This window comes from Trichoderma evansii (genome assembly GCF_050947405.1).
Source record: "Trichoderma evansii strain SZMC 28006 chromosome Unknown GGI43scaffold_36, whole genome shotgun sequence".
Classification (NCBI taxonomy): domain Eukaryota; kingdom Fungi; phylum Ascomycota; class Sordariomycetes; order Hypocreales; family Hypocreaceae; genus Trichoderma; species Trichoderma evansii.
The window spans coordinates 21858-33425 of record NW_028145170.1 but is presented as its reverse complement, the minus strand read 5'-3'; the positions used below and the strand labels follow the sequence as shown (position 1 = coordinate 33425).

Below are 11568 nucleotides of genomic sequence, written 5' to 3'. Positions count from 1 at the left end.
TCAAGTGGCGTACAATGTCTTAGATAAATACCACATAAATGCAGCTTCGTGTTCTCTGGCGCTAGTTTGCAACCTCCACCTTACATGCATCGTGGCATGGGCAATCTGGGGAGGCACGCTAGCCAGGTGAAACTCATAGTGGGTACAGCGGATGTCGTCATGTAGTGGGCTCGGCGATTTGAAGCAAACGGCGAGAGCAACGCCATGTCCTTGAAATATGGCTGTATAAATTTCGTAGACGATCAAACATGTACATGTTTACGTACCTGTACCTGGATACACGCACCTATAGCTTATAAATGCCAATAAACATAACTCTTACAGTTCTACGGCTTCCGGAGTATGGCAGCTGTAGAACAGCCGTACTCGTAAGAGACGGTATTCTTTTTCATCATGCAATGTTCTTGTCTGCTAAAGGCAAATAGAGATGCGGCGAGCACATGATATAGCCATATAGGTCGCAAGATTTACCAACGTGTGTAAATAAGCGTTTGTTTATTTTAAACTCATTGGAGAACTATAATGGTACCCTGGTGACAGCAGCTAACGAGATCAAGATTGAGACCGGCGTTTATATATAGTCAGCGAACATAAATATGCCCTATATGAGTTTTTTCCCCCCAAGAGTTCAGCACCAATTCTCAGAGCCCTAGACAGCAGCTGAGGCTCAAGTACTGCTGCTGACTTTAATTCGATACGGTTTGTTGCACGCCGCCTTGGCCTCCCCAGCCTTCCACAGCTATGACTTGATAATTCAATGTGCCAAGGTTCAACCCGAGAGACTTCCATGCATTGAAGTGATTTGCAACCGTGACTGTGCCACTGGACCTCTTGGAGCTTCGGATGGAGATGTACTGGTTAAAGGTCGCTGTGCCCTGAATAGAAGGCTCATTGACACGAGTATTCTCCCAAATCGTGTAACTTGACCCGTCACTGGTGACACTGCCTTTCACCGTGCCGCTGGCGGGAAAGCCAAAGTTATCTTCCATGATGTAGTACTCAACAAGGGGGTTAGTGCTCCAGCCATACACAGAAAGCAGGCCAACTCCGCTGCCGACACCAAAGTTACCGCTGAAGTTGATGGGGCTAGAACCGAGGTTATTAGTAACAGAATAATACAAAAGAAGAGCAGTAGTGCTCACCCAGAGCTGCCGGGACTCCAGCCGACGCCGACCTAGTTTCAATGTCAGTATTTCTGCTTATAACTGTCATATCGGAGGTAAACATACAACAAAGTCCTCAGGATTAGACCAGTTGACGGCAAATCCCGTGCTTGTGTGCGTGTAAACGACATCTCCACCAGTGGTATAATCCTGGTTATAGTTTATGGCTGAACGGCGCACTGCATTGTGTGCTCCAAGAACAAAGTTGTGAGGCCCACGCTCGATCAAGTCAGTGTTGCGTTCCTCCACGGGAGCAGCCAAGGAGCTAGCAATGCCGACTAAGGCAACCACGAGAGATGAGAATGCCACCATGATGATTTATCTTCTTGGCAAAGGCGATGATACGACGATAGCGATGGATGTAAAGATTTAAGCGGCTTGGCTATCCCTATATATATATATATATATATATATATATATCATTTTCAGTAACTGTGCTGCTTGGCGCAACAACTCGTCCACGGATAATGAGACCCAAAAAGAAGCTATCTCATAAACAGAATGTCGTCAAGAGCTTTGGAAGTGTAACAATGCGCTAGTACTGTTTTACCAGCCTCACGCGGATCTGGGGTACGTCCGGTTAAGTACAGAATTTAGCCTGCAAATCGCATCGATCGAATTTTTGCGGAGGAGGTAGTATTCCAGTAGCCCGTTAATATATATTTATACACACTACCGAATATATTACGGCACTTGCATGGGGTACGTGGCTAAACCTTCTCAATATTATGACTGGGAAAATATAGGAAACATGTGGTCATGCCTGAGTCCTACTGCCAGTCTTTTCGTAGTAATTTCTTCTTCGTTAATTCATTGTTTTCCTCATTGTGGATATGCCTATGATTTGTTATTACATAGCACATTCGAGAAATTATAGCAAACAAGGATCCATGTACTCCTCAGTGCATGGGGAGCTTTCTTCCTGATTCCTTCATCCTAGGCCTTACCATGCTATCAGTAGCCAATGTTTAATCTAAAAGGTTTACTGCGCTGATTGTTGATCGCCAATATGGTTATAAATAAAGATAAAAGACGAAACGTAAAGTGGGAGAAAATAGCTGAAGGAAAGGTTCTCGGCAAAGAAGCATAGATCTTAACCTTGTCTGTTCATGGTGGCCAACAGGTAGTATCAATAGCTGTCTTCATCACATGTTGCGTATCACCATAAGTGGAACAAATGTTTTGTGACCATGTATAATTTTTATACTAGTGCTTAATTAAGCAACAGGTATCCTACAAATATTACACTACTGTTTACAGCCTCAAGCACGAATACGCCCCGTGCTGCCTGACATGCTATGCACCACTGCCGTCTGTTCCGCATCCCGTACTCCATATCCCGCACTCTGTATTCCACTGGGTATTTAGCCTGTGGATTAAGGTGCGTAGGGCCCGTCCGTATTTATTACTTGATTGGGCTTGATATTGGCTGTAAACCCCCTCAACCCCGCATTATACTGGAGATGCCGAAGATTTGACATTAAACCGTTAAACTTATTGATTGTAATAGTAACATTCTTGCAGTGGCCGCTGTTACAAGGATGTATTGCCTAAATAGAAGAATCTTAATTTATAGATAGAAAGTACATGGGCACCGGTTGAACTTACAGATACATGTCCATGCAGCGCTACTTGCTTCTCCAGTTACGCCATATGCTCAATAATGATGTTACAATACTGAGCTAATACAAATTGTCGTCTCTATGCCGTTTAATGTTTACTTCAAAACAGCACAGATGCTATCTGCTTTGTGCCATGTAAGAGCCTATGATGTCTCTGCATTGGTTACGCTATACTATTCATTGGAAAGGATTTACGCTGCCATTTTTACCGGATTGAGCGTCAGCGTAGCTTATTACTTTTGTTAATACTGAGTTAAAACTACATAATTAACGTCAAAATTACATTTGTATCATGTTAAAATAGACAATTCTGGGCAAAAGGCAGATACATTGTTGGGCCGAAGAAATGAGAAGAAGGTTGGGAGAGGGTTGCAAAGCTCTTCTTCTTCCAGTTAAGCGACATCGGACATTTAAATAAAATACGCCGATAGGCAGCCAAATTGCAAATGGTAAAATGGTACGTTATGTGGTCAGTCATCGTCAGTGGGCGGCATTCTCCAGAAAGCTGCGCAAGTTGGCTATTGACCTCAGGCTGATTGCTCTTGCATACAAATTATGCAGCATCCTTCGGAGCACATCAATATTTCACACATTGTATGCGCCTTATCATATATATTGCGATATAGCCATAAATACGATCTTTTTGGGCGCATATTCTCTTATCTTATACCAGATATTCTACACACTTCTTCTGGTACTCAATTTTAGAGCGTGCTTCGGTGCCACATCATGTTATTTGACTTGTCATACTGCGAGTATATATCTATATAACTATGAAAAATTAGAAGGCTGGGTAGATATGATTGAAGATCTTGACTCCAATGTCCTGTAACTAGCTTAGTGGTTCGTTATTGGTTATTGTGATAGCCTTACATATCGTAGCTGCTAGGATTCTGGAGGCTAGGCTAGCGTACAAGCACAATGGAAAATTGGAAAATATTTTACATAATAGATATGCACAAGAGAGCCCTTGGGATACTAATATATAATGCACATGATTGTTGTTATCATTGTTGTTGTGAAAGTCGGTTCCCGACATGGTATAAAAGCAAGAATTAATAAATAAGTGATCATAGACCGAGGAAAATAACATAGGTGCCATTTTCATAGACTAAAATGTAAGTCAATTTTACCAAAAATGATGTCATCATTGTTCAATGACGAGCTTAGTAGCCGAGATTACCAATATTATTTCCCCATAACAATTATATAATCGGAATATTAAGCCGCTGCCGCCACAGATCTCGTTCATCTCTTGCAATTGCTATTTTTCACTTATCCGCTTCTAGCGCTAGTAGCACTTAACTCGTATGGCATTATATTTCTGGCTTCATTGACTATACTCGAATTGTAACGATCCGTTATACCGTTAAGCCAAACAGGGCAAAAGATTAGGCCAATAATCAATATTGTAGCAATTACCGTAACAGAACCAGCTGCTTATAAGGGATTCTACCTGTTACGCTAAACCAGGTCGTAACACGAATCTTTTGCGCTGAAGATGGCCCGATATCAGAGGTCAAATGTTTGGTACCATAAGGCGAGAAAATCCTTTTTACCTCAATGTGTGACCACTGATGTTTCTGGACTAGAAAGACCATTCCCAGACAAGAAGTGAAATAAAGGCTAATAATACTCATTGCATCATCATGCTATTGAAAGACATGGTGTTCTATCTATTTATACTAGATAATATTTTAAGGAAATTATTATTCAGCATCCAGTTTCGTTATATAACACCCCAGCTGCGGCTCAACAAGACAGTCAGCCCCACATAAAAAACTTCTAACTGCTATATACACTTAGAGGCAGTAGAAGCAGTAGATTAAAATAGGGGTAATTCGTGACGTTACCTCGGCTGGGGTGCTGGATAATAATTCCTTATTTTAAATGTGAATATTATGCACCCTTCCACAGATTACTCTAGAAACTAACCAAAGTTGAAGAATATCATAATATTTACATGGAATCAGATCAATTATTCATAATTCTCATTCACGAGCTACTACAATTTAAGTGCTGTGTGAACTAGGTGCTAGAGATAATATCTCAAACGACTCGCTAGTTAAGGTCTTCGCCATATGTGACTATGAAACTACCGTCTTTCTGTTGAACAACGCGAGCGTAGTGCTTTCCTTGTCCTTCGCCGCTGCTAAAATCAACGGTAGCACCGGATCTAGCAACATAATCGTAGTCAACAATTTCGCCTGGAACCTGTTGGCTTTCGGTGACGAAGAATTTCATCTTTGGGGTGATCTGGATCGTAGCATTGTTTTGTGGAGCTACCTATTAATCGGAATCGAAATTAGTTACATCGCCAATTTGAACTGGATAGGTATGCATACTGTTGCAACTGGAACAACCTGCCCACGACGATTGTGCTGTCCAAGGCCAACAAGGTATCTTTCATTTGGCATTGGGAAGTCTGTGCCAGTTTTAATCTCAAAGGAGCCCGAAGTAGCAGAAGGGTCGGTTGGCGAAAGCAGCGGGAACTGCGAATCAATTTTCCCGTCAAAGGTGCCTAGGTAGAGAATGTAATCAGCTTTCAATACTCATTTACCATTGAATGAAGTAAAATCCTACTTCCAGGGGATGAATCCGTGCCAAGAATAGCCGGTAAGCTAATTCCGCTCAATATCACCACTCCCGGGCTAAGTGGTGTAGTGGCAATAGCGGTGCCTAGTGAATCAATCATTGATTAGCATAAACGAAGCATATATACGCAACGGCATATGCCAAATAATATGCTGCTTACATGCATAAAATTCTTGCCCAATTAGGAATTGAAAGTTTCCGTGTTCTGGTAGAAATTCCGTAAAAAATACGTTCATCCAAGGCCTAGGTGCTCCGGTAAAACTGGGGAGGTCCATGAATATAGCATAGTTGGTGTTTGCTCCGCGTTCATTTTCAATGGAGACAGTGTAGGGTCTAGACATTTTGGTACAATATAACTTGTGAACGATGTGGATATTTTCTAAAGGCTTGTGGTGTTTGCTCCAGAGATGATGAGAAAAGGATGTTTAAAATGGCGGGTCGACGTGCTTTTATAGATGAAAATAACATCTAAATTTGAATGAGACAGGTTTGGACATGTTGAACGTGGTGGACTTTGGCTGTCGCAGAGCGTATTACAGATACGAGTATACTGCATTCACCCAGCATAGCTACTCCAATAGGCAGCATTAATGCCCAACCGAAGTCTGAATATTATTTTTTGTCCCCGCTTGTATGCAATGCAATATTATTTTCGCAAAACACAGTGTCTGAAAGCTGAAAATTAAGGCCCCGAAGTAGCTAGCTGACCTCCAGTGGTCACTTCGAAAGACATGAAAACGGCAGCAAAGGTACTAAGCGGCTACGTAATATCCTATGTAGTAGTTTCATTGACCAAAACCAACTTTCGGAAGGACTATTGTGGCAAATCAATGCTGCAAGGGGCGTCGGGCTACTTGACAGCCTGCAGCCGGTGAGCACAGTGAGGCTTCTCCAGCTGCATCGCATCCCCGCTGTGGTTACAATTATGAAATGTGATAGGAGATGACGGAAACAATGGGCACTTTTATTTCATATTTTAACAAGTTCTTTTCTTAATATGAACACATATATGTGTCTTTAGAAGCTACTTACAGTCCGCCAGAAGAAATATAGAGCATAGAGCATAATTGATAAGCCCTTGTAGTAGATCTTTAGAGTAGTACTGTGGAGGAAGTGGCCTTTCATAAGATTGCATATGATATGTCTGAGGCTTGATGCTGCACAGCATCTCCTGGATCCAATATTATATACCTGCCGAGCAGCATCAAGTAGCATTAACGGGTATTACAGTAAGTGCATGCAATATTACTCCGTACTCTTACTATTACTAGTAATACCGCATATTAGACCCACACAGCCATGCATGCAGCTGCACTATTAGTCCTCCGTAAGTATTCTCCGTAGTTCACTTCAATTCTAGTACAAATTTCTATCGACTCTAACAAATCCAATTCAGGGCTATCGCCTGAAGATGTGTGGCGGCTTAGCTTTGTTCATTTACACCCTTCAAAAGCTAAAGGTAACTACTCCTAGTAGTTCTTAATACGAGCACACCTTTAAAAAAAAAAAATCGCTTTTCCGTGTACGCATAATACAGCATTAAACTTTCATGCAATGCAAGTCATTACCTCGCGTTGGGCTTGAGAAGGGACCTAAATAGTCTCCTGCACTTCAACGTGGCGCCTAGTATATTGCGATTGAGCCTTTACAATGCTTTAAGTGCGTGCCCCTTGCGTCATAAGTGCACTGCATGCGCTCGCATCCTACTTCCTTTCCCTTGTTTGTTGACCTATTTTTCCATGTGAGAGCTCCAACAAAAGAATGTAAGCCCTTCCTGACGTATGCTGCATGATAGTATTCTGAAATCAATCTGAGACATTAACATATGTGTATAAATATTATTGGAACTAAAAGTCCTATATCGCTTAAGCAGAGAAGACTAAAAACACCACTCCGTCGTAGTTTGCAGCAGTAATTTATACAATTTTACTTGGGTAGCACCGCCTGAGAATGAGTAGCTCAAATTGCAGACAGACGGTTAAATACAATCATTCATTTCGTTAGACCCGAATGAGAATAGCTCATATCCCGTAGGAATAGTTTGACAGCTTTATCAATAGGTGACACATGCCATGCAGGTGCAGGTCAAAGACAACACATGAGGTGGCGAATTGGTCGAGACGACGAGCACTTCACATAACAATGCAAAATAGCTGAGAAAATAAAGAATGAGAGTAGGTATAGAGTAATATTATGATTTGTATGACGTGATGCAATTTCCTAAAATGGTAGTACAGCAGAATCTCATCTCTGGTGTAAAGATAGGTAGCCAAGGGGGAGGGGGCCAAAAAACAGGGACCGCAAAATGAGAATACACACACAAATAGAAACGCGAACATACAAGCTATTGAAAGTTATTCTCGATAGTGGTAGAGGCAGTAGAAGACAACAGAACTAAATAGTAAAGTAATAGTGTGCGTAATAATAGAGCTGTGTGCTTATGGTTGCAACATTCCTTTTTTTTTCTTGTTTCCCGCTTGATAGCGTATTTTTGCTATATAGTCTATGATCAATTGTAATATAGGTAGTGTTATGACGAAATCACTGAGGAAATAAACTTATAGAAAAAGCAAGCATGGAGGACAGTGAGCCACCAAAGTTATGGTCGTGTAAATAATATTAATATGATAGAAATCTATGATGACCGTCTTCACGAAACGTTCTGTCGTACAGTTATTTTATTTAGACTTAGGGGATGGATTTAACACTATCCTGCAACATCCACCAGCCTGATCGTGGCTGAAAAGTGTCATACACTGCTTCATTTTCGCTTGCGGTTTCCGTCATACCTACCGAGCCAGCTATGACAGTGGTATTGTATTCAAGATTTGTCGAGGAATCAATAACTGTGATTAGTACCTGGACGAGACCTTTTGGTACTCGGCCAGCTCGGATTATGGGGAAGACAACATCATCGATGATTAATCTCTTCCTATCTTCTAGTTTTGCATCGTCATATTCGAGTAGCTCTTTGTCTGTATACTGATGGACTGTTTGGCCTTCACTATCCCAAAAGCAGAAAGCAGTGAGCCATCCTGACAAGGTTTCCAAACCACCCGGCCATGAGCCCTCAGAACCAGCTTCATGTACTGCCTTCATCCAGAAGTCTTTGGTAGTCTGGTCATCTGGATAGTCATACGTTTCAATCATCTTCTCGATGATTTTGGTGAGTAATTTACTCCATTCCTCAGTTTCATCGCCGAATATAGCAAGTTTTGGCAATCTCTCAAGAAGATTAACCCAATCTTCCCTCTCTCCGAGGAGAGTAACACTTGGAAATCCACAACCCGCCATAATAATGTATCTGAAATATACCTTTGTAGTTGCCATCATAACCATTGCAGCCACACTGATATCGTTGCTAGTACTGGTGCTGAAATTCGGAAGCATCCAACTTGCAAGCTCTGGGTCGACTACATTGGCTTGTATTTCTCGAGAAAATAATACTACAGCGTACGCGACATCTAAATTTTCCATAGTTTGTGGTGTTAGGTCGACGACTAATTGTTGCTGGCCCTCATGCGTGACAAAAAGATGTCTCAACTCCTCAGCGTGGGCATTTACATAGAAGCTGAGCGGAGTCGTAATAGCCAGCCATATATCATCAGGACGGAGTATTAGATGAAGATCTTGCTGAAAGGCGCGGATGATCCCTTCAATTAGACCGTTACCGTAGGGTACCACCTTGATGTCAGGATTTTGATCAATATCTACGAAGGAACTGTGCAGAATTTTTCTTGATTTGACGCCGGGTGGCTTGTATAAGCCCAAATCTACGGCATCCACGAAGTCCATACCTTTCGGAAAGGGCGGGTTAAATCTGGGCATGGCTTGAAAAAGCTGATCGGATGAGTGTACCGTCTCATCTTGATTGGAGCCAATGACTTCTGGATTTGGCCTAGTTACCACATGCGCGCCCGATGGTCTTTTGAAACCACCTGATGTCTCTTCATTGTCGGTTGATTGAAGAGATAGAGAGCGGAATGGTAATGTTTTGTTGAATTGGAAGCTTGCCAATGCTGCAAGCAAGACACAAGCGAGTACAGCTTTCCAGCTGAACCACAAGTCGTAGCGGTTCGTCCCGCTTGTCTCGCGAGAATTAGAGGTGGCTTTGGGCATTTTCTGCTTGTTGAGAAGGTGTGAAAGGAAGAAAACTGAAAGGCCAAGTTGTCAGCTTCAATCAGTCACCCTTTATACTCACATCGTAAGACCACATATCCTATCCGTCGCAACATGAAATTTGTGAATGCCAAGCATAATTGCGTGGGGCATAACCAACGGGTACGTGTCATGGTGTACAGTATATAAGGCTGAAGGCGACTAAATCCTCGTGTTCAACAAAACTACGGAGTAGCTGAGCTAGACTGGGGCACCTTAAACGAAACTTTAAACGTTATTACCGAAGCCCGCGCCTAGCGAAAAGCTGATTACTCTTCATTTGACCCGCAATGCTTTGATGCCCAGATATATGAAATACATATACGTGTCTTTGGATTCAGATATTGTGAAAAGCGCAATAAACACAAGTATGCCTACTTTTACAAGTTTATAAATTTTAATTATCTCTATTTAGGCAGCTGTATTTAAGAGTTCTCTTGAATTCTCGTGTCGCTTCTGGCTGCTTATTCGTAAGTCTTTGGCATTGTCTCCGATTTGCAGTCTCCGATAATGTTGGTCTCCGATATGCATTCCCGAGTCTTTCAATAGGTATATATATAAGCAAGGCGACATCTCTAGATTCAGATATTATAAAAAGCGCAATAAACACAAGTCTGGTTACTTTCACAAGTTTATAAATTCTAATCATCTCTATATAGCTGTATCTAAGGGTTCTGCTGAATTCTCGTGTCGCTTTTTGCCCGCTGCTTTGTAAGTCTTCGGCATTGTCTCCGATTTTGGTCTCCGATGCTGGTCTTCGATTTGCATTTCCGAGTCATTCTTTTTGGAAAGAAAAAAAAAGTACATCCCACGAATCACGTGTTTCGTAGCTACCTAAGCATTGTGGGCCTTAATTTGAGCCTTGTGAATCGCCAAAATCTCGGCTTCTTCCCTGAGGGTCTTGATAGCAGCGGGGCGAGCATCTACACGCAATTTCCATGCCGCCAATTTTTTGAGATGATTGGTGTTTACACCAGATCTACTGTTCCAAAGAGTGCCCCATACATATGCATCGGCTACCGTAAGATTTTCGCCAAACAGATAAGAGCGATCATCTGCAAGGCAGTCTTCCAAGAGTTGGTACGCTTTTAGGAGCTTGTTGTAGTTGAACTGGATGCCTTCCTCGGTCATCAGTTTGCGCATAAGCGGGATGTGCTTCTGCGCAATCTCAGTTGCAAGCTGAACAAGAAACTGGTCGGCTTTTGCACGCTGAGGCGTACCAGGCGGGGGGAGCATGCCAGATTCTGGGTGTTGATCGGCAAAGTATGAACAGATGATGATTGTTTCGGAGATTATATCATGATCCTCGTTGTCAAGTTTCAGAACAGGTACATAAAGTAGAGGGTTGATAGCTGCAAAGTCTTCCCCGTTTGATGTACTTTTGCCAAAGACATCAAAGTGGACAAGCTCATGTTCAATGCCAAGCTCGTTAGCAACAAGCTGAGCAGCTCGCGAACACGTATCGTTGGCAATATATAGCTTCATTGTAGAGCGTCGTTATCGTTGTTAAATTATAAGAAGTTGGCAGTAATCAATACGCAAAGTCAAGAGTGATTCTAATTGAATCCGCCCTGAATACAGGAAGTAACAGCAACTTATATATTTTTTGACGAGCTACCAAGATACTGGCTTGTTGTTGATACTATCAACATCTATTCGCTTCTTTGCAACTTGCGATAGTCTATGGCAACTATTTGCAAACAAAAACGGAGACGCCGTCAGTGAAAGGGGAATAATCGGGTGGAGTTTGCACTGTGGCGGGTACAGCTTAAGCTGCTGTGCTGGCGCTAGCAAGGCGGGCAAGAATTTGCGGCGGCTGAGACTACGTTTTGCTGGCGCTGGCAGCCATTTCTCTCGCTTTTTCGCAACAACCTTTCAGTGTCTTAGCTAAGCCCTTATAATTCCGTAAGCAAACGAGATAAGATTCGGCAAGAAATTGCGGAGAGTGGGTAGTCACTCGTTCTTATACACGTATTTAGATACCCTGCGCAAAATAGGTATCATGATCAGAGATCTAACTCTGTCAACTA

General features: G+C 42.3%; 5 protein-coding genes across 5 annotated transcripts; 1 reads left to right on the top strand and 4 right to left on the bottom strand.

Annotated features, from left to right (window-relative positions):
• Positions 1 to 478: 478 nt before the first annotated feature.
• Positions 479 to 1541, bottom strand: GGI43DRAFT_418408 (glycoside hydrolase family 11 protein). Its single transcript, XM_083207542.1, has 3 exons — positions 1230 to 1541; positions 1143 to 1174; positions 479 to 1086 (listed from the first exon to the last, which is right to left on the bottom strand). The coding sequence occupies exons 1-3, from the start codon at positions 1473 to 1475 to the stop codon at positions 687 to 689; spliced, it is 678 nt and encodes a 225-aa protein (XP_083055396.1). The 5' UTR covers positions 1476 to 1541; the 3' UTR covers positions 479 to 686.
• Positions 1542 to 3135: 1594 nt separating this feature from the next.
• GGI43DRAFT_276450 (uncharacterized protein) lies at positions 3136 to 3794 on the top strand. Its single transcript, XM_083201159.1, has one exon. It carries the CDS (start codon positions 3240 to 3242, stop codon positions 3615 to 3617), a length of 378 nt encoding a protein of 125 aa, XP_083055395.1. The 5' UTR covers positions 3136 to 3239; the 3' UTR covers positions 3618 to 3794.
• Positions 3795 to 4743: 949 nt separating this feature from the next.
• On the bottom strand, positions 4744 to 5872 carry GGI43DRAFT_418401 (uncharacterized protein). The gene is made up of 4 exons (XM_083207541.1): positions 5541 to 5872; positions 5369 to 5464; positions 5131 to 5306; positions 4744 to 5071 (listed from the first exon to the last, which is right to left on the bottom strand). The coding sequence occupies exons 1-4, from the start codon at positions 5719 to 5721 to the stop codon at positions 4847 to 4849; spliced, it is 678 nt and encodes a 225-aa protein (XP_083055394.1). The 5' UTR covers positions 5722 to 5872; the 3' UTR covers positions 4744 to 4846.
• Positions 5873 to 8068: 2196 nt separating this feature from the next.
• On the bottom strand, positions 8069 to 9643 carry GGI43DRAFT_431858 (DUF4419 domain-containing protein; the record flags this gene model as incomplete). Its single annotated transcript, XM_083209476.1, has 1 exon — positions 8069 to 9643. The coding sequence occupies exon 1, from the start codon at positions 9497 to 9499 to the stop codon at positions 8069 to 8071; it is 1431 nt and encodes a 476-aa protein (XP_083055393.1). The 5' UTR covers positions 9500 to 9643.
• A 479-nt stretch (positions 9644 to 10122) lies between these two features.
• On the bottom strand, positions 10123 to 11298 carry GGI43DRAFT_418399 (glutathione S-transferase family protein). The gene has a single exon (XM_083207540.1). It carries the CDS (start codon positions 11021 to 11023, stop codon positions 10373 to 10375), a length of 651 nt encoding a protein of 216 aa, XP_083055392.1. The 5' UTR covers positions 11024 to 11298; the 3' UTR covers positions 10123 to 10372.
• Between the last annotated feature and the right edge of the window lie 270 nt (positions 11299 to 11568).

What these genes read in the sequence shown, in the direction of transcription:
- GGI43DRAFT_418408 (XM_083207542.1), bottom strand. Translation starts at nt 1,475, where the DNA reads ATGGTGGCATTCTCATCTCTCGTGGTTGCCTTAGTCGGCATTGCTAGC. An exon ending in CTAATCCTGAGGACTTTGTT is followed by an intron (nt 1,175 to 1,229) that starts GTATGTTTACCT and finishes CATTGAAACTAG; the next exon opens with GTCGGCGTCGGCTGGAGTCC. An exon ending in TGGAGTCCCGGCAGCTCTGG is followed by an intron (nt 1,087 to 1,142) that starts GTGAGCACTACT and finishes CCTCGGTTCTAG; the next exon opens with CCCCATCAACTTCAGCGGTA.
- GGI43DRAFT_276450 (XM_083201159.1), top strand. Translation starts at nt 3,240, where the DNA reads ATGGTACGTTATGTGGTCAGTCATCGTCAGTGGGCGGCATTCTCCAGA.
- GGI43DRAFT_418401 (XM_083207541.1), bottom strand. Translation starts at nt 5,721, where the DNA reads ATGTCTAGACCCTACACTGTCTCCATTGAAAATGAACGCGGAGCAAAC. An exon ending in CACGGATTCATCCCCTGGAA is followed by an intron (nt 5,307 to 5,368) that starts GTAGGATTTTAC and finishes TTCTCTACCTAG; the next exon opens with GCACCTTTGACGGGAAAATT. An exon ending in AGGTTGTTCCAGTTGCAACA is followed by an intron (nt 5,072 to 5,130) that starts GTATGCATACCT and finishes TCCGATTAATAG; the next exon opens with GTAGCTCCACAAAACAATGC.
- GGI43DRAFT_418399 (XM_083207540.1), bottom strand. Translation starts at nt 11,023, where the DNA reads ATGAAGCTATATATTGCCAACGATACGTGTTCGCGAGCTGCTCAGCTT.